Source organism: Empidonax traillii, unplaced genomic scaffold, assembly GCF_003031625.1.
Source record: "Empidonax traillii isolate 1590-97213 ecotype Southwest subspecies unplaced genomic scaffold, ASM303162v1 scaffold408:size522183, whole genome shotgun sequence".
NCBI lineage: Eukaryota > Metazoa > Chordata > Aves > Passeriformes > Tyrannidae > Empidonax > Empidonax traillii.
The window spans coordinates 327,031-348,018 of record NW_020955601.1 but is presented as its reverse complement, the minus strand read 5'-3'; the positions used below and the strand labels follow the sequence as shown (position 1 = coordinate 348,018).

The following is a 20,988-nucleotide window of genomic DNA, read 5'->3' as shown; positions in this document are numbered from 1 at the left end:
TCACTTGCTTTGTGTGAAGCGTCTGCACTCATTTTCACGGCTGAGATTTGTTCCTTGTATTTTGGTTTTTCAGGTGAGAAGTCAGCAGCCTTGACAAACAGTGTCATGCAAGCTTTCTAAAGCACATTCCCCTCTCTTTCCAATCACATGTTCATCAATGAGAGGAAATGTTACAAAAAGTAAAAGCTTGCAGGGTACAGAGGCAAAAAATACCCAAAACAAACCAAAGAAGAATTTGCATTACAAGAGAATCTTATTGCAGTGATCTGCATGCCTCAAGTTTTAAAAGGGAAACAGGCAGTTTTCATTGCAAACCTAAGCATCTTCCTCCGCTCCAGAAAACTTCAGTGGCATTTCTTTCTGCTTCCTCTCCTCTTCACACCACGGAGTAGGGGCTGCCCCTCAGTTTACTTTCCACCACTGCTCAACACCTGATGCACCCAGGAGCACATAGTCCTCCACTCCATACCACCTGTGCATGTCCCAGACCAGCTGGAAGAGGCTGTGACACCAGAGGAGAACAGGAAGAGAAAAAACCTTCCTGACCTCTGTGAACAGCGTGGGCAAAAACTCCTCTTCCTGGAGTGTAGGACTGGAGCATGGCATTTTTTACTTTATTTTAACAACATCAATATACCTTTGTATATAGTCAGGCTATTTTTAAAATGCCCCCAAGCTATCTACCCCTCTTCTACATCTCCTCCCAAACCGATTCCTTAGCCTTCAGGCTCTATTTAACCTCTTGAGCGGATTTTGACAAAGATTTTAGTGGTGGGGTTTCTTGTGCGTCCATGTTTCCAGAAAGGATTTAAGGTCAACCTGGTTTTTACATGTAAATAAATGCTGTTCTTCAGCTCAGCCCTTCCCTTCACCTCCTCCCTCTGTTCTTGTTCTCCAGAACTCTCTGTATCAGTGACACCACCTAGAAGGGACTCAAGATGTTGGTGCTACTGGCTGGTATCTTTGTGGTTCACATTGCCACTGTCATTATGCTCTTTGTCTCCACCATTGCCAACGTAAGTAGACTGCCCTGAGTGAGATGTTGTGCAGTAGCCCTTGATATGGCTGGCAGGTGGCCTGGAGGGTGGGTCCTCAGGTGTGTGGGTGATGAGCACCTGCTCACGGTCATGAGGAGAGATGAAACAGTGATGGGTGCACTCAGAGAGCAGGAAAGCAGACAGAGTGGTACAGGAGGCAGCCTCTGTCTGGTCTCCCCAAATCCCAGAACCAGCAGCACCTCAACACCCTCCACCACGGAGAACGCAAGTCAGAGCTGGGGAGATGAGCAGATGACAGCTCTGATGTGTCCTTGGTCCCCCCAGCTGGCAGCCAGGCTGAGGGGGATCAGTTGGTTGCCCAGTGGGGTGCATCCCAGGCCAAGGGGAGTGGCCAGGCCAGGACCACCTGGCCCCAGGGAAATCCAGGCTGAGGGGGACCCCTGGCGGCAGGGGGAGGGGGCAGCACTGCCGGGGTCCACCACAAACCCCCCACCGGTCATCAGAGCAGATTTTGGGGTCCCCTGGGTGGTTCACATAGCCTCCCACCACCTTGCATGGGGAGAGGGCAAGGATGACCTGGGAGATTTCCCATCATGATTGAAACAAACTTCCCAGTGTTCTGCCTGGACCAAACACCTCCTGGCTCTGGAAGTCAGTGCTATCTTCCACCCGTCTGGTTGCTTATCGCAGTCAATATGTGCCGACATTTTCAGACACTTCAGCTACTCGTGCTCACTTTATGATTTAGTCTGGCAGAAGAGCAAGAAAGCCTTCCTCCCCCTTGATGCAACTCTTCTACCCTATTTCAGGTTTGGATGGTGAGTTCGTCCAGCGTTGGAACGATCTCAACAGGACTCTGGCTGTTCTGCAACAAGACCTGCAGTCAGCTTTTAGTTAAGAGCAGTGATGAGAGTAAGTCACATCTGCATTTTCATCGTGATGGTGCATTGCAGGACCTTGGTGCACAATGCCAAGACCAAGTCCTGACCTTCTCCAATCTATTCCCTGTGTTTTGACAGCTTCCCTAAAAGTCGTGCAAGCCTTTATGATCCTCTCGATCATTTTCTCTGTCGTGGCACTCGTCCTGTTCATTATCCAGCTGTTCACTCTGGAAAAAGGCAAACGTTTCTACATGACAGGAGCCGTCATGTTGGTTTGCTGTAAGTATGCATATGCACATCTTTCGCTGGCCCCCTGTGCATCTCTTTGCCTCTGCAAACATAAGTAATCACACGTGTTTGCCACACATGGTCTTCAGGGGAGGTTGTCAGCCAGCTAAATGTTTCCAGTGGCCCAATTTTGTTACAAAACAAAGCATTGAGAAATTGGAAGGTGTTGGGTCAAGGTTTGGGGTTTTTTTAGTTGCTTTTTTCTGCTGTATATAACGAAAATGTTTCAAGATTTTCATTAGGAAGTTCCAATGGGTTTTGCAAAATACCTTTGAAAGACAACAAAAAGGATTCAAGTGTTTTGAGAGGACAGGGGAATAAACAGACAGCTACTGCTCCATGGGATTCAACATTAGCACCAAACTGTCATCAGATCTTATTACTGATTTCCTCCTAACAAAGGTTTATTCCTCATGGCACCCACTAAACAAGCCCCAAGTGTCTTATGTCATCACATCTGCAAAAGAAATCCCCCATAATAAGCCTAATGGGCAGCAGCTGCTCTCTCATATGGCACAAGACATGCATTACAGTCTCAGGGGACAACAGTACTTCAGAAGTCTTGCAGCAATACTGGTTTCTGTGCGTTTTCCAATTCTCTTTTCCCTCTTCCTTCCCACAGGGATGTGCATTCTGATTGCAGTCTCCATTTACACAGCTCGGTTCACAGGCAAGACGCAGTACGTCACAAATCCTCACCATGGCTACTGCTTCATATTGGCCTGGATCTGCTTTTGCTTCAGTTTCATCATCGGCATCCTCTACCTTGTTCTTAGGAAAAAATAAGGCTGATGGGGGTCTAGGGGAGAGGGTTGGCTACTGGGAATGGGGAAGAATTACTCTGCTGAGAGAACTGTTGGGCCAATAGACAGAAACAGCCACCATCATCACCACTGCCACTGCCACAGAAAAATCACTAACAAAGCTAAAATCCTCAGAAACTCCTTCACCAAAGAAAGGGAGAAACAGCTCCTACTGATCTTGCACTTCTGGGGCTAGAAATCTGCAAGTGACCCAGACAGCTCTTCTCCTTTTCTGCAAAGTCATGTCATACCTTCACAAAGCTTCAAGCTCAGCAGTGATGATTGAAGGGCACCACAAAAACAAGGGCTACATCTTTTTCCCTTCCTAGAGCCCTTCTCACTTACCTTTGAGTTTGCCTTGTGGGTTGGGCAGTGAGGATTATGACCCCTTTATTTGTCCATTGAAACAAATGGGATGGGCCTTTTGTTACATTTTTTAATATATATATATATGTGCACATAGTTTAACATTAAAGACATTAAACTGAGAAGCAACCAGAAGAAATCAGATAAATTTTGTATTAAAATATCTACAAAAATAAGGCAGCAAATTTTTTTGCTGTTCTGTTTTCTATTTGACATTCCCATGATTCCCAGGAATGGCAAATATACAGGCATGGATGAGAGAGAGAGAGAAAGTGTGCGGGTGAAGATACACAGGGGTTTCTAACTACAGAGGATGAAGTTGCTCAGTGATGCACATGCAGGGAGGGAATCATCTGGGTGTGCGTCTACACTAAAGTAATCTTCAACTCCGGAACATGGTAACAGACTGCAACATCGCAGATCTTTACTGAGACAAGTTCTCATCTGTAGACAGTTTTTTTCCCACATCATCACCTGCTACATGGTATTGAGAAGCCCATCTTGTGACAAAGCTCATCTCAGATAATGGTTAGCAGAGGAAATGTATTCCCTAATGAGAGCTTAGAAGAGATGAAGCAGGGCTTGTGAGTTTTGCTCCTTGCTATACAACCTGAGGCCAGCCACTTAACCTGGTGCTTTTCCATCTGCCAAATTCTTCCATAGAACTAGAGCTACCTCCCAGGGTTGCTGAGAGTTTTTGAGTCCGCTCTGTAATACAAGTTTCCCATGTGAAAGGCTGGCGTAGGAAAGTAAGGCATTGATACTGCTGCAACCCACAATTTTCTGTTAGTTTGAAGAATCTCAGTCACAAGAGGCATTTGCAAGGAATGAGGTCAAAATTCCCTGAGACTCCATTCACAGCTAAAAGGTAGAGAGTGTAAAAAAACGTTGGTGCAGATTGGGCATGGATGCTCTTTACCTCTCTCTCTCTTTCTGTTACATTTTCTTCTTATGTAGACTTTATCAATTTGGTGGATATATTCTAGTACTGTATGTTGCTGTTTCATTAACAAAGGTTATTTCATATATAGTCATTGTAAATATTTTGAAATGCATATTTTTAACTTTGTGGGTATAAAAATAAAATCTGATTCCCTTTATAAAAAAGAGTTTTGCTGTGGGTTTTTTCATTAGTGTTTCAGATATTTGTTAACAAAAGCATTTGCTGTTTTCACTGAATCAAAGCCCACCCCTTTAAGATGATGCAGAACTACCAAGTTCTCTTGCATGTCAGTATATGAGATTTCCTGTTCTGGAGAGAAGGAGGAAGCAAAACAATTCTAAGAGCTCCTTTTTCAGGCTGCCTGCAAGTTCAGGCAGACAGTGTGAGCAATGGTATCACTCAGTCTCAGTGCTAGGCTTTGCTTCACACCCAGGATCACTAGAAATGTACTTTCTTACTCTGGCAGAATCTCATCTGTCCCAAAGCAAAATCACCGAGGTGTTTGCCTGGGTCTCATGAGTTGGTATAGCTGTTGCCTCTTTAGCATTGTCTGGCCAAACACTTCTAGAGTTCTAGAGCTTGAGCAAAGAGTCCAAAGCCCAAGATACTGGCAGATCTCAGGGAACTTGGGGCACAGTCTTGTGAGCTGTGAGGTGAGCTAAGACCTAGCAGGAATCAGCTGTGTAGGCAATTTTTCTTTATCAATTAATGCACCTCAGGGAGAGCTAAGACATGTTAACTGAGGGCAGAACAGTGACATGAATCGTTAGGAGCTGAAGTTTTAGCAGAGACCTCTTACACAGCAGGGTGTAGAAAGGCTCATGGAGGGTTGTGGGTGGACACTTGTCTTGATCTCAGGAGATTCCAGGAGTCACAGAATATGCTGATTTTGAAGGAAACTTTCAGGATCATCAAGTCCCAACTCCTGGTTCTTCACAGGACACCCCAAGAATCACACCATGGGCCTGAAAGTGATGTCTTTGCTCCACATCTGGTAGCTCCCACCACCATTACGTTAGAGGCTGGCAGGCAGGAATTTACATTAGGCACCATCAGGACAGAACATGTCAAACAGAAAAGCAGATGCCAGCAAATATGGATCAATTACAAAACATAAGGAAGCAGAAAAGGATAGGAGCAAATAGCACTATTAGTTGTGTCATAAGACAGGTATTTGCTCAAAAATCATCTTCAACATAGCCTGAAATGACATTGACCCAGTGCCACATGGACTGTGAGACACAAAATCATGGCACTCCTTCAAGAACCATTACATGGATTTCAGTGACCAAGCCTCACAGGGCCCAGGACCACAGCTGATTCCAGTACTTCACAGCAGAATCCTTAGACTAGGATGAAAAGCCTTTTAGAGAGGAGATGCAGAAGAACGAAACAATTCCCATGCCTCAGATTCAACTGCAGAGCAAAAGAACAATTCCCCCTGCCTGGTCCTTTTCTGCAGGTCACTACAAGGAGGAAGGGGTTTTCCATAGGCAAACAGCTAACTAATTCAGGGCATTTGACTACAGTAAATCAGCTGCAGAAAGCGCTAAACATGAGGGACAACCAAGGTGGCAAGAGCCCCTTGGATAAGAGACCCTCTTGCTCTGACCAGAAAGTCACACTCTGCAGGCTAGGAAGAAGCAGTCTAATAACTGCTTACATTAAGGAGTTTAAAATTATCTGTACATGCTCATGGGAGTGCTGCAAAAGCTACTGCAGACAGCTTAGGGGAGAGCTCTGCTCTGTGAATGGCAGAAGCCCAAACCAGCCAAGCAGAGTAACTGACTCCTGGCCTGATCAAAGGGTGATGACAGCACTGCGAACACAAAGGCAGCAGCACCTGCTGCATTTACGGAATGTGGCTGACTGCCAGCACACCCAGAGGAGAAGAATGGCTTGATTCCCTTGCAGCAAAGACAAGAGAGAAAATTCAAACCACCACCACCAATAACAAAATACAAAAAACATAACCAAACACAACTAAAATAAAAACCAAGCGTGCAAGGAATGGGGAGCTCACGGGAGGTATAAAAGATGATACTAGGAGTGGTGTAAAAGATTATGGGTCACTTCCAGCACTAGAATAGCTCTTCACTGCTGGCATCCAGGGGGCAGTTAGCCTCAGAATCACTTCAAAGAAGAAAGTAAGGTGAAATCAGCATAACATTATCCCACTCGAAACATAGAAATGTATGCTGTGGTTTTACTAATTGTATTTAGAAGGCTGCCTAAACTTGTGCTTACTTACATGTGCAGCTCTGCCTGCTCAGATAGTAAAAGCCAGTCAGGGTACCAGTGGATTGTTGGAGGAACTGGGGAGGAATATTAATCACAGCCCCTCTGTTCCCACATTGCACAGTTGGTGAGGTGCATCACTGCAGGCAGCTCAGCTCTCCCGACATTGTCAGAGCTGTAGTATTGGATTAGATACACAGTGATCTGATGCATGATGACAAATCTCATGTTGCACAATTCACTCAAAGTATGTGGGTATCTGGTATAAATATACACCTTGTCATCTGTTACAGTGCTTAGGAAACCTGATTGCCTTTCTGCTCAGCCTAGCATGGAAGGCTGTAGCTGGCAGCCTTCCTATATTCCACCCCCTTTCAGGCTTCTCGTGTGGACCAGGTTAGCCAGAGACCAGAGGGGTCAATCCATAGCAGATGCCGCAAGGCAAGTACAGGAGGCATGCTCCTCAGCAGAGATTTATGAGAAGCCAAGATGCTTCAACTGATCTCTTAGGCTGATTCCAGTATCAGGATTTGAATGACAGAACTGGATCTGTCTGCAGTGAGGGCTAGAGAAGAGGCAGAGGCTGTGGAGCTCTGCTCTGTTAGTATAACTCTCACACAGATGTACTGGAGAACATAACACAGTCAGAGGTATTAAAGAACGGGGTGCTGTGAATGCTCCTACCTCTCTCAACCTTCCAGCTAAATCTATAGGTGGATGAAGCCTGGTTTTTGGAATTCATAGGTAGATAGGACTTTTTATCCTGAGTTTGGTAGGGCATCATGGATTATTTCTTTCTCTGGAAGCAACTCCCAGAATAAAAAGTTCATTTCATTGATGTGCTCACTGCAGAGCTTTTTGGGCCTTGCTCTGATGAGAATACAGAGCTGGAGGAGCTGAGCTGTAATTTGGTGAGTAAAAGCAGTTCATAGGGCTTTGGGAGGGTGGGTGAATCTATGGTTCTGAGAGACAGGAATATCAAATTAATGAGGCACTATCTTGTTATCAGAGCCCAGAAATCATACATCCACACACTGGGAGTGCTTAAACAAGAAAGGAAAAGGTCGTGCTGTAGGCACGGCCTGTGAGGGGTGGGATCAGCAGAGTGGGGCTGTGAAAGAGGCTTCCATGTGCTTTTCACACTGCAGCCCTTAGCAGGTTTTCCCCATGGTTTTGGGTAACGCAGGGCTCCCTGGGAACTGCCGACATTCCATGCATCCTAGTGATGTCCCTAAAAGCTGAGACTGCTCAGCATTTTGGAGGCACATTTGGCAGCTTCCAGGACTGGGTCCAAAGCTCTTCCCATTTTCATTTACAGATTTGGAGAAGTACAAGACAGCCTCAGCACAGCTTATATGTATTTTTTAGGGGGTTCTGGTTTTAAGTGACATTAGAAGCAGCAGATGCTTCATGTGCATGACATAGAGGATGATCAACTTTGTGGTACAGCAAGCATCTTCTATGTGGTACAGTAAGCAGCTTTGTGGCAAAGAAATCAAAACCCCTGCCCTTTGCATGCCAGCAGTGGAAAGGACTTTCAGGCTCTGCAAGAGTGCCAGGGGTAGAGAGGGAGATGCAGAGGTCAAAGGCAGAGATGAAGCACTCAGGATCAGAAGCTAGGAGCACAGTTGCTACCTAGCCGGGAGGGTAGACTGGCAGCGATCAGATGCCATGAAGGAATGGGGCAGTAGAAAGAAAGGGGGGATCAGATTTAGGGACAAGAGGGAGAATGAGATAGACAGAAAGAACAAAGACTGCAGAAGACCTGAATACCACCCCAGAACTGGTGGGTTGGAGAGGACAAGAAGTTTAGTGAGGAGGTGTATGGAGTTTGGGACACCTGAGACCCACTGCAGTCACCTACCAAGCAGACAGACCCTCATCAGTCTGTAAGCTTGGCTTGCTTACCCAAGGCAGTAGCAGAGGCTCACATGCACAATTCTGCCAAAAACTGTTGCAAACCATCATAAACCATCAAGCAGAGATGGATGGACCCACACATGCTGTCTCAGCCCATTGACGGCTGAAGGCCCTGGTCCCCTGCGTTGTCACTAGAGGTCAGTGCAAGCCCAGCAAATGCCTCTGCTAAATTTATGTTTCTACGCGGCACGGGCATCTCCAGTCAGAGACAATGTCACTTTAACATGGTAAAATTCAGAAACGGGTACGTGCCCCAGCCCAGCTTGGAAGCCCTTGTATGGGCTCCCTACTGGCCTGTGGCATGTCATGTAAAAGAAAAGTGGGACATCTTGACCCACATAGGAGGTGACATCATGAGAGTGTTTACTGCCTATGAGAAACCTACAGGGCAAATGGAAATGGAAGAAGAAACTCTACGGGGGAATGAGCAAAGACTTTGTAATCATCTGGCCAGAACAGATGACTCTGGCTCAATTCCCTTTGGACACTGAGAGCTGTTTTGATCTCAGGAAGGTAAATGGGTTTGCCCGTTTTTGTACAGTTAATGCTAAGCCCTCTGTTGTGTACTGGCAGAGAAACTGAGGCAGAGAAATTGCATCGAGCCGGGGGAAACAGACTGGAGACAGAAAATGGAGGAGATGACATGGTGGCCTGAAGATGAAAAGACTGCAGTGCTCTTTAGGAGCTCCATAGTTTCTGCTTCAGAGAGGCACCCTTTCTAGCTAACTCTCCTTCACTTCCAGTGGATCTTAAGAAAATAAGGTCATTCTCAGTTTCACAAAGAGCAAGTCTTGGGTTCCTAAAGACTGATTGCAGCAGGTTAGTAGCTATTAAGTTAACCAGCTTTCAGGGGTGTGGTTTTAATCCTGATAAGTTGCCAGTGAAATCTTTGGAAGCTGCAGAGGTTCAGCAAGGTCCATCAGTTTAAGTATCTCGCTTCAAACAAACAAGCCAGAAAAACTGGACACAGGCACCCAGGAGAGACCTTGAAACCCCACAGCAGAGAGACAAAGAGAAGTCTTTGCTTCTTTTGCCATGTGCCCAACAGAAGATTTGCAATGACCTTACTGCAATAAAGGCAAAGTATTTGTAGTGCAGCAAATCTCTAATAGTCCCTGCTGTATAATTGCTTGCCCGTAGAGAGGCACTACTACATCACAATGCCACTTAGGCCAACACATGACCTATAGATAAAAGTGCTACTTGCTCAGAGAATCCACAGTCAGGAAAGTTAGCCCATGCCTAACTTTTTGCTGATTTTAGCTGTGTTGCACATGTGTCCAAATATCAGTAAAGCTTTAGTCAAACCTAGATGGAATTCAGGTGAAAAACACTACACAGCCACACCTGTGTCACGCCAGATGGAGCTAGGAGAAGAAATCCATGTCCCTATGTTGTAAACTTACTCTTTTCCCCAGAATCACTGGTTTGAGTGGGATCCAAGCAACAGAGAGCTCTTTCATCAGGGTGCTCCCTCTCTGAGAAAATGCAATGGATGGGAAGCCACAAACCCTGAGCACTTGCTTTTCATCTCTTTCACTGTCTGGAATTTCTTTTCATAATAGCATCCTTCATATGCATGGATTTACCTCAAATTTCAAAGTTCCACAGGTTGAGATCATGGCTGCAAAGTCACCTCCAGCAGGTCTGGGAAGACAGGCTTCAAATATGAGAGAGAGAAATTATACTACTTCTGCTTTCTGGGTCTATGAAAACCTTATGCCTGATGATTTCCGACAAGTAACATACGGCTACTGTGTGGATTCCTACTTTCAAGACAGTCGGATTAACAGGGACAGTATAGGCACCACTTGTCATTATTTAACCAAAAGCACCCTTCTCCCAGTTCGCTCCCCAGCCCTTCCAGGGGTGGGCTGGCTGCTGCATGCCATGTTACATCCCCATCACACCGCTTCCTTGGGGACTATTTTCCTCTTGCTTCCCAGTGCTGCCAGCTTCCAGAGCTCCCATTGGTAGTCAAAGGGCAAAAGTCTCACTTTAATCCTCAAAAGCCATCAGCAATTATCTTGCATCACATTTGCCACTCTTCTCGATCACACGTGTGCTCTTAGTTCCCATCAGTGTTGAAAGCTTCCAACAGCCCTTGCCTTTTCAAAGAGCACTGCAGACAGCCATTTACACTTTAAATAGATATTAAAATGAAGCCACCTGCACGCCTTCCAGTTCCCAAACTGCAGAGCAGAGCGATGGATAATGGAAGTGTACCAACACATCAACAGTTTCCACTAGCAACTGCTGCAGAATAGCATGATATCAACTTCAAATATGGACAGGAAATGGCTTTTGATATCAAATGTAAGTTTCAACCCCACAAGAGTCTCTAAAAATAAACATTTTGTTCCTACCCACCCTTGATTTAATACCAAGTGGATTGTGGAGAAGGACCAAACTCTAGAAACAGAAATAATAATAGAGTTTTAATTAACTGATCCTATATTCTTCTCCTTTGTACTGGATCCCCTGCCTCATTCAGCACACAGGAGTGCTCTATGGATGAGGCTATCTTCGTTTTTCACTCCTGTGGCCTTATTTATCTGCACGCCAGCAGCGCACTGCAAAGCATACAGAACTCTGCTTCCCTCCTGGGCTTTTCAATTTGCCTCGTTATTATTGCCATTGAGCCGTTCCCAAACTCAAAAGGACTTTTGTCTTCCTGTCACCCCTACAAAACCAATTATCACAGATATTTTAGAGACAGAAGAATTGATTCATAGCCAGATCACAGCTAAAAATCTGCAATGCTGGCCATTATTTTGGCTACCACAGTGGTTGGCTGTCTCTCCACACAAAAGAAAACAACTCGTGGCCACTGCTGAAAAGTTGGGTGTATGTGATTTGCTCAGCATTACATTCAGAGTCCAATGGTAAAAGCATAGAGAGAAGAGCATATTTCTACAACCCCCTGTAGTGTTCTCAATACAGCTAGCTGTATTCATTTTGTTGCCTGCACACAGAGGTCAAAAGAAGACTGCATGCCTCTCCTTAAGCCACCAGTCACCTCAGGTGAGGATTCCCAACTTGGAGAATTTGAGGAAACTTCCCAACAACGTAAATCCTCTGGGGGGGGGGGGGGTGGTGGTGTAGCAGCAGAATACAAAGATAAATGTCAAAAGGATCAATTAATCTTAGGTATCTCTGTTGAGATACCAAGAGCCCATGTACAGAAATTTCTATGCAATCAAAGTACAGCTCCTATAGGTTTCAGCTGTAGTGGAGATTTCTGCAAAGCAGACCCCAAGGGCTCCCATCAGCCCTTTTCCTCCCCTGCAATAAGTCATATCTGCATAGATCTGCTTTTAAACAATTGAGCACAAGCTCTGTCTTGGCTGAGAACCAAGCGCTGCACATTTGCATCCCAACTTTATGCCTTCTTGCACATTGAGCCCATCCAGATGGCAGGCTGTATTCAAGGCTTAATGATCTGCTTTCCCTCCTCCTAGTAAGGGCAAAATAAATCACTGGCAAATCTTCTCGATGGTCTTTTAGAGGGAAGACAGATCAAACACGTATAGTGAGTTTCAAAATACCAAGTCCTCAGGAAAATTATGGTCTGCAACATTGCTGCAGAGCATGTGTTCAACTGGATGACTTAAAATGCCTGCAAGTAAGCTTTCCCTGACAGTCCAGTTCCCAAACCACCACGCCTTGCGCTTTCTCCTTCTAAAAGGTTTTGCAATACTTAGCTTGCTTGCTCCTGTCTTGGTCACTGCAGTTCTCTTCCCCCTTCAAAGAAGCAATCTTTTAGCAGTGACAATCAGACCAAAACTTTTGGAACAATCTTGAGAAGAGAAGCTAGTTTGGTCTGTTTGAAGGTTGGGCACTGCTCACCACAGAGGCTGCTGGAGACCTGGTTTTTGGGGCAGAATTTTACACACCCGTCATGACCAGGAGATATACGTGTTCATGACATGAGACTGGATGCATCTTCTGCCCATACAGCACTGTGCAGGACACAGGGATCTGCTCACAGGTCCAGACCTTAAATACTGGAGAAAGATCTTAAGATATCATTATATCATTATGCCTAAGAAGCTTTTCTTATTTGACAGAAGGGTAAAGTGGCACACACAAATTTAGTCTCAGCAAACGGCCACAGTGATCTGACTGTCCCCCTCAGCATAACACAAAAAGCTGAGGCAGAGGCAGGCATTCCTCTGAATTGTCCTGACGGCATTAAACAGCCGTAATGTGAAGGTACCTCTGTATCCATCCTGAGGTCCTCCACCTCCTTCTCTTCAAATTTTCCAATAACTGTAGGAACCAAGGCAAGGCTTTGCACTTTGCAATATTTACTGCTTCTGAGCTCTGACCTCTGCCTAAAGCTGCTCCCAGTCTGAAGGCTCAGTGAGGTATGGTTCTGTGTTGAAGCATCATGTGCGGTTGTATTTAAAGATCAGTGAACTGTTTGGAAAGCCAAAGCAATTAATTCAGTAATAACAACAAACTTAATTGTGACATTTCCTGGGTACTCAATTAAGTCGTTTTATCATCAAGAGACTGTTTTCCGGTGTGTGAAGTAGACTTTTAAGAAGAAATTCCCTGCTGTAGAGTTCTGTGTTTCTGGCCATTTAAACTGGATCTGACAACTTAGATTATTTGTATGCCTTGAGCTAACCATCTGCATGGGAGTAATCATCAGCTATAGCTTACATGTAATATACTGCACAAAATATAAATTTATCCTCATGTGCGTTCAAACAAAATGTTAATGCTATTTCTCAAAGAATATGGGAGCGAGGACCAGGGGACAGTGAAACAATTTTCAGCTTTTAAGTGACAGACAATGGAAGCGATCCAGTCTTGCATTTCCTAAGTACTGGCAGATTGGCCGGGATTTGGATGCTAACAAAGAGATTCAGTACATGGGCCTGGTTTCAATTAAAGAGCATGTGTCCATATGGCTCTCTGTGTGTATGTGTTTATACTGAGTGTTCTTTCCTGTTAATGGATGTTGCATAAGTACAAGCATGCGTGTGTGTGCCTGTGAAGACAGATCCAGAGCTAGTTCAAAAATGCCTAGCAGCACAGGTAAAATTTAGTGCTGAGACCCAGAACAAGAGGTTTCTTCCCTGTCAGGAAGTCAGATCCACATGGCAGCAGTGAAGCACCAAACGAATTGCACTGACCATGTGGAATCTGCCACTCTCTTGGGGCAGGGTGGCCAGAATTGGTACGGGGATAAACCTCACCCAGGGACACAGAAGGACAAACTAAAATCGAACCTGCTCCTAACAAACACACTAGCCAGGCTGACCCCCTCTGTCTGCTGTGCAAGGAGACAGAGATTCATAGTGCCTACTGCTCAAGTGGATGGTACCACTCTCTTCTTGCACTGGCAGATCCTACAGTGACAGATTCTACTCTTCTGTTACTCTGGGCAGCCTGACTCCCAAGGAAATGTCCTGCTTTGCCCGTGCTTGCAGCTGGCCCACCTGTATTCGTATCAGGCCACACACATCCTTCAGATTTGTCAGCAAAATTCTGCTCAGTAGTTGTCAGACAGAGGAAGAGGCAAATGAGATAAAATACTTTGTACGTGATAGAAAATTCAGATCCAGCAATTTTAAAACAATTTGTGCATCCTTAAGCTTAATTTAAGTCTTTTCCTCCGCCTTCCCACCTCAGTTTCTTTAGTTAGAATCGGTTCTGCAAATGGTAGGCTAATTCAAAATTAAGATGTACTAATGAGATTGATGATGACCATACAGGACCCCAGACTTTGATAAGGTATTTACCTGTTATTTTAGGGTTATGTTTACTTTTCAGCTCAACATTTCTTACCCCCAAGCTGCACTAATTTTGCATTGTTCTAACTAATGCTTACTTTAGGTTGGTGTATTTTTATATCTGTTGATATCAGTGCCTACATTTTTGTTTTAAGCACTCCTTCAAGATCTTACCTCATTTTATTCCCATCAGCCACATGCACAGGGCTCAGGACTGACAGTCCTGGCTTACCTCTGGATTCTGAAGAGCAAGACCATGGCTTGACGTCATCAGGTATTTTGGAAGAAGGATGTTAGGACAGGATAGATCACAGGATCCAGATGAGTTCAAGAATAGCTCAACTGCTTGGAAACAAGTCTGGGCCTAGAGATGCTGCACAGCTCTGGGATTATGTGTAAGACACTCATCCTTGCCCTGACAAACCCCTGGTAGCAGTGCAGCCATTGACTAGTCCACTTTTAATCCTACGCAGTGAACCTTTTTGTACCTTTTCCAAGTGGAGACATTCTCTGTCTTCTATACTGAACAATTATTTTGATGCCTCCTTCCAGTGCAGAGATAATCCTCCATGAAAATCAGCAATGAAAGGAGCAGTGAATCAGCAATGAAAACCAGCCACAAAGGAGTCCACAACTAAACCCTTACTCAAGATTTTTTACACAACTTCTTGCAAGTATCCAAGCATCTCAGAAATATTCTCTGCACCTTGTGTTCATTTTCCTGCCCAACTCCATGCCCACTTCATTTCCCCACAGGATCAAATATACCTTGTATTATTATTTTCCCCTCACAATAGTTCTAATTGTATAATTCATAGTGCTCAAACACTTTAAGGGTTTTCATAAATCACAGTCTAGAATATCCTGCAGTGCAATGGCAGTACTAAATATGAACATAAGCTTTTCAGGGAACTGGTGTCTGAGGATGGGTCTATCCTGCCACAGCAAAACCCCCAGCAGCATTTTTGAGGCCAAACTTCAACATCAAAACCTTCATTGGACTGAAGAGCTCACTCTGAGGACTCCCAACTGGAAATAGTGAGAAGTAAAGGTTCCCAAGCCTCTCGGAGCCTTTTGGGACCCACAGGGCACATGCAGTCTAAACGGCTCAAGCATCACAAGTACTGGCCACTTGTCTCTGTGTATTCCTCTTCCTCCACGCTGTGAAAGCCCTCCTGGAGAGTCACAATGATGAGGAAGTCACTGACAGGATGGGTTAACTTCACCAAGCCTATATGGATAAAGATGACCAATTCCCATCTCCTCCCCAGGGAACCCGCCAGTGATCAAGCGAAGTGTCTTCAAGAGCAGCACTTCTCAGAGGCAAGGGACTTGGGAGGCTCCCATCTGGGAGACTATTTCAGAGGTTGTGGAGGGTCATGAGGCTGAATTGACCAAGAGAGAAAAGGGGAGGAAAGCAGTAGACATCCAGACATTGACTCTTCAAAGAAATCTCTTGTGTGCCAACTTCCTTTCAGCAGAGGCACATCAACAGCCCCAGAAGACCTCTATGAGCAAAAAATCACATCACAGGCCCCTGAGGTCCCAGCTTTGCTCAGGAGTCCTCAAGGCGGTGCACAGCCAGAGACATACAGGCTGGAAGGACGGGAGCAGAGCATTAGGATTGTGGAAAAGTGAAGTGAGAAGTGCAGAGAGATGTATCTGTCTGTCAGAGAGCAAAGCCAGGAGTGGGACTGGAGACTAGAGCTGAGGAATGGTAAGAGGACTGGAGTGTTTTATGGAGGGGGTTAAATTCTAACACTCATTTATCTTAAAAGCCTTTTTATTTCCCTTTGATGACAGGATGCAATTACAAGTCAAAATTAATATACTAAGACAAGAGACAACAGATGGATACCAACTGGGAGGGGAATAAGAAGAGACAATGAAACAATTCTGGTCAGTCTGACAGATCATGAGCTCAGCAGCCTCCTGCCCACACATAGGCACATCAAATACTGTCCTTCAGGTTCTGTTTTTGCTATTCCCAGGAAAATTTTATTGCTGGCTTTATCCTCATCAGCATTTTACTATGTATTTACTCCAAGTCTGTTAAGGACTGATTGTCTGAGATCTCATTATGATGGAATTCCTTGCTAGGAAAGAGGAAGGAAGTTGTAGATGAACCAAGGGAGAGGTCAGAAAACCAGCTCAAAATTCATGAATGACTGTGCTCCTGTACCTACAGCAGCCCACACATGGCACGCCAGGCCTGCAGTCTGACCTGCAAGTGAATGGGGAATTCACATGGCATCTAATAGATCCACAGCTGGTTTGAAACTATAAATTTTCAGGTTCCAGCATAACACCATGCTGGGGCTTATCAACAGGAAAAATAGCAAGCAATTCTTTCACACTGGTGATTCATTCTTCTGTGTCTCAAACATCACAGAGATGAAGCCAACTGTACCATTTCAAGCATTGTTTCCTTCAATTAAATACAGACCTAGTCACCCAAAGCAATATCTGCTATCCTTTAAAAAAGAGCTAACAACAGTAAAAGTAAGCTTTTCATCCTTGTAAACTCTGAGGCCAGTGCCAAGCAGAGGATGGATTTAGCTGGAGAGCATGAAGGACTTTAGGTCTAAAAAACAGAAATCACTCAACTGAGTTGAAATTATTATCTTTATGAAAAGTAATGCAAGCTGATAATTTTGATAAGGATGACAAATTCATCGTAGAGAACCTGAGTGTATTTCTGGATGCCAAACAGAAGCTACTATTAAATTTTTTCAAGTGTCTTGACAAGAAATTAAAGTTATCACAGCTCTTAGGCATTTCTTCCTCTGAGAGTATGAAATAACTTGAATACTTGGTAGCATCAGTAACTTACATAGAGGGCTGTACCCTCAGAAGACAAAAATGTGATTCATCTTCACTTGAAACATCACTGTTCTTTCAAGCTTTTAAAGTGAAACCCAGGCACTAATAATGCCATCCACTCATTTTGCCTCTAACTACAGTGGGACCAAGATATCAAGATAGACCTCACAGAAATTGAACCAGAAACAGAGGGGCAAAAACCTAGAGGAATAAAGAGACCGTGGCATAAAGAGAAATAAAAATTATTGTCTTTGCTTGGTTTCCAGAGACAATAAATGAGGGCTGCAATAGATGAAAATATTGAAGGTAGGCAAAGGCAAAATTATTACTATGTTCAGGAAATGGAAGGGGAATCAATTAAGACAGAGGCAGGTACAGTGAAACATTTTCCACATGGTATCTGAATGACTTGTGGAACTTACTGCTGGAAGGTGTCATTCAGGTTAAGAATTTAGAAAAATATAGAGCAGGATTTGTGCATCCTATAATGGATGAGAATTTTTAGATGCTTTGTGTGTATTGCAATGTATAAAAACCAGATTCTAAGTGGCAGGGATTAAGCAAAAATATCCCTTGAGGAAGGTTATCCCTGAACAATGTCTTGTGGGCTGCTCCCATTTACCCTGAATTGCTACATATGACCCAGAAGTAGCCTATCTCACTCTCATCTCATCTACAGGCTAATTCCAGAGAGGTGTTATCACAGCTGAATGGCGAAATTGCATGGTATTTTATCTGAGCCCATTGGAAATGCTTGGCAGCATCTCAGGCTGCACTCTTAGGAGATCAATTATTACATCAATAAAAGGAATTAAAAGCTTTGTCAGAAAACAATCAGAAAAGTGATTGCCCTAAAACATACAGAGGCCAAATTTTCTGTTGTTGCTGAGATGGAAGAGGGCCCTCCCTCCCATCCCTGCCCCAAATCCGTGCCGCAGAAGGAGGGAAGCAGATTACAAAGAACAATTCCTTGAAGTCCCTCCGGTGAAAGTAGCACTTCCCTGCAGTTCCAAATATGTTAGTGGAAAAGTTCCTCCTGGACTGGTTTGCATTGACCTACAGAGACACATATGTGAATAGAGTCAAGTGTTGACCTCAATGTCTCACAATAAGAGTAGCAGTCACAGTGTAATGGCTTAAGGCTATTGCATAGTTTATTGAACACAGAGAGGCTCTGCCTGCCTGGTGGGAGCCAGGCTGGCAGCACTATAGTTGTTCCAGGAGCCTTTGGCCCCGCAGCAGCTGGAAAAAGAGAGCAGACCTAAGGGGGACAGAGACCACTTTGAAGGTAGGTACACAGCTTTTCTTATCAGTGTGAGAAAATGAGAACACGTCTGGCTATGGGAGGAGTGAAGGGAGCTTTTCTTTGAGTTGGATCCTGAAGGCTTGGTTCATGGGAAAAGAACATACATTCTAGGGATGAAGCTGCTATCTCCAAATATAAGGCAATTTGCCTGTAGGCTGCTTATCACAGTACTTCTGCAGACTCCAATGAAATACGCAGTGGCACACTAGCCCCTAATTTCAGACAACAGAGGAACCCAAGATTTTTCTTATTTTAGAGAGAGAGATGAAGAATTTATTTTCTTTCTTTTTTTTTTTTTTTTTTTTTTTTTTTTTTTTTTTTTTTTTTTTTTTTTTTTTTTTTTTTTTTTTTTTTTTACAGAAAGCAAAAATGCAATCTTATTATTTCACTGCAGAAAAATAACCTCTCTTTCCTCCTATGACTCTTACCAGGATGAGGAAGAACGGTGAGCTGCTGTCTGAGAGAATGGACAGTCAGGAGTCAGGTAAGCTATTTACCTGCTAAATGCCTTGGACAGCCCTCTTCTGCATCTTGTAAGTCAACACAGATCATCTCAGTTGCTGAAAATTGCTTAGCCCAGTGCATTCAGCTCCTGATAGGAGTCTGTGGTGCTACACCAGCCTTATTCCTCCCTCTCCTTGCCTGTCTCCCTCAGACGTGCATGCACACACAGAGGAGAACAAGTTTCCACCTCTGAGTGAAAGGTGACATCTCTTCTCTTCAGGAGGGTTGTTCAGCAAGTTGGCACTTTAATCCAGGCTTTCAAAGTTCTCATGCTGTCCAATGGCTTAACTTGGCTTCCTACTGCTCTGTAGCACTTCAAAGTTCTTTGTTCTGTAAGGATTTGATTTTTATTCTCTCTGAGATAGGAAAAGAAAGAATCTTTTTTTAGCATATATCAGGGTCTGGCTTAGGAGACTAAAAAATGCAAGGTCATTGGTTCAAACCAAGCCACACCATTGTGAAAATGCTAACGAGCCTGTGATAAGAAGGGAACTAACTCTCTTGCTTGATACAAATTACTGGATCACAGAAGGGCCATCAAGTCCATCACCTCTGCACTATGTCATAGACAGGATTCTAATGTCATCTACTGTATCGCTCATACCTCTCCGCCAAAACTAGATCAGGCCCAGATCTGCTTGCCTTGCAATATCATACCATTATCAAATTGATTAACTATTCCATTTTCTCAGCAACCTGGCAGGGCAGGTAATGGCTATTTTTGCTATTCAATATAGGAGAGAATTGTGGCTGAGTAATTACTTAGACCACAATCTGGATAGTGATCTGAGAACAACCTGGCTCCCAGGTCTCCTCCTGACCCCTACACTTTCCACCCTGTTCAGCAACAAGATGAAGACTCAACCCATGTCATAAGAAAATTTATAAAACTATCTGCCAAAGTGAAATTTCATAAGTGACTGTAATTAGTCTTTTACCCACTTATGTGCAAATTGACAGGATTTCAGTAATAAGATTAGGGTGGTGCCTGTCCAGAAAACAAGCAATCCAAATCTGCTACAGTTCTCAACATGATGGCAGGAGCATCAGGTTGACTCCAACTCTGCAGCAAGTCCTCCACTGTAGCTGCTCCTTGGCTGGCCTTGCATATATCACATTATTCGTAAATCTGTCCTGCAACCACCTAGCAAGGAGCTCACTGCCAGCACCTCACAGGGCCTACATGGCTGCCTTGCCCGCCAAAGATTAGACAGCAGAGGTTTATCTGAGACTCCTGGGAATAGGTTTTTAAGATCCTCTGGGTATGCATGCACATGAACACACACATAATTAAAGCTTACTGCACACTGAATACCAAAAAGATTACATGTGCTGTCTCAAGCAGTATTTACTCTTCTCCTGTTCTAGTAAGACTCTTTCTTCCTTTCCAAGCTGACTCTTGCTTTTTCCTCCCGAGGGACAGCTGCCTCCTTCCTCAGCTGGCAAAAAAGGAATTCATTGTTCCCTTCTGGATTTACGCTGTTTGCTACCTTTCACTGACCAGTCCAACACACAAATTGCAGAGATCCACTCATTCAGAAGAAAACAGTTTCTTCCAGAGGTTTCTGGGATGTACCAGGAACACACAGATCAGGGACCCTGCATGACAGAAATCTTGGGGGAAGTGTTTACATTATAATTGTCTGCATTCTATGATTTCTTAAAGGAGAGCAGCTTCTGTTCTCTAGAGAGATCTGCAGAGATGCTATCCATTTTGTCCTTTAGACTGTGGGAGATTCAAAGTCTGACAACAGCATGAAGAGGGAGGTTTGGTTTTCAGATCCAAACAGAGAGCAGCTCCATAGCTCGATATTACAGGGATCAGCGTACCAGGAGTGCAAGATGTGAGTCTAACCCAGGGGATTATGACACCTTTTGGAGGCATGGCATCAGAAGAGATGTCCCTCTAGTTTAACCAAGCACAGACAATGTTATATTTTAAGAGTCCAGAGCAACCAGCCAGTGGTGCTGTTGCAGCTAAAGTGCTTAAGAAGAGAAGGCTGAAGGAAAGGTGACATCTAGAAAATGCAGCAGCATTGCATGGCTTTTCATGTACCCTTCCTCTCTCCTTCTTTCACCACTTTCCCCATTCTAGTCCAGAGGATTAGCCACCCTTAGAAAACTGTTTAAAATCTGGTTCTAAAATGGAGGTTTAAAAGGAAGTGTTATGG

General features: G+C 44.3%; 1 protein-coding gene across 2 annotated transcripts in view; it reads left to right on the top strand.

The window, feature by feature from the left end:
* EMP1 (epithelial membrane protein 1) overlaps positions 1-4,439 on the top strand; it is a 28,737-nt gene extending 24,298 nt beyond the window's left edge. For both annotated transcript variants that reach the window (XM_027893854.1, XM_027893855.1), the window contains exons 3-6: positions 899-1,016; positions 1,808-1,910; positions 2,018-2,158; positions 2,790-4,439. In XM_027893854.1, coding sequence (XP_027749655.1) covers positions 939-1,016; positions 1,808-1,910; positions 2,018-2,158; positions 2,790-2,953 — 486 coding nt within the window. In that variant the 5' untranslated portion in view covers positions 899-938 and the 3' untranslated portion in view covers positions 2,954-4,439. The remainder of the gene's footprint in view (positions 1-898; positions 1,017-1,807; positions 1,911-2,017; positions 2,159-2,789) is intronic.
* Positions 4,440-20,988: the final 16,549 nt, after the last annotated feature.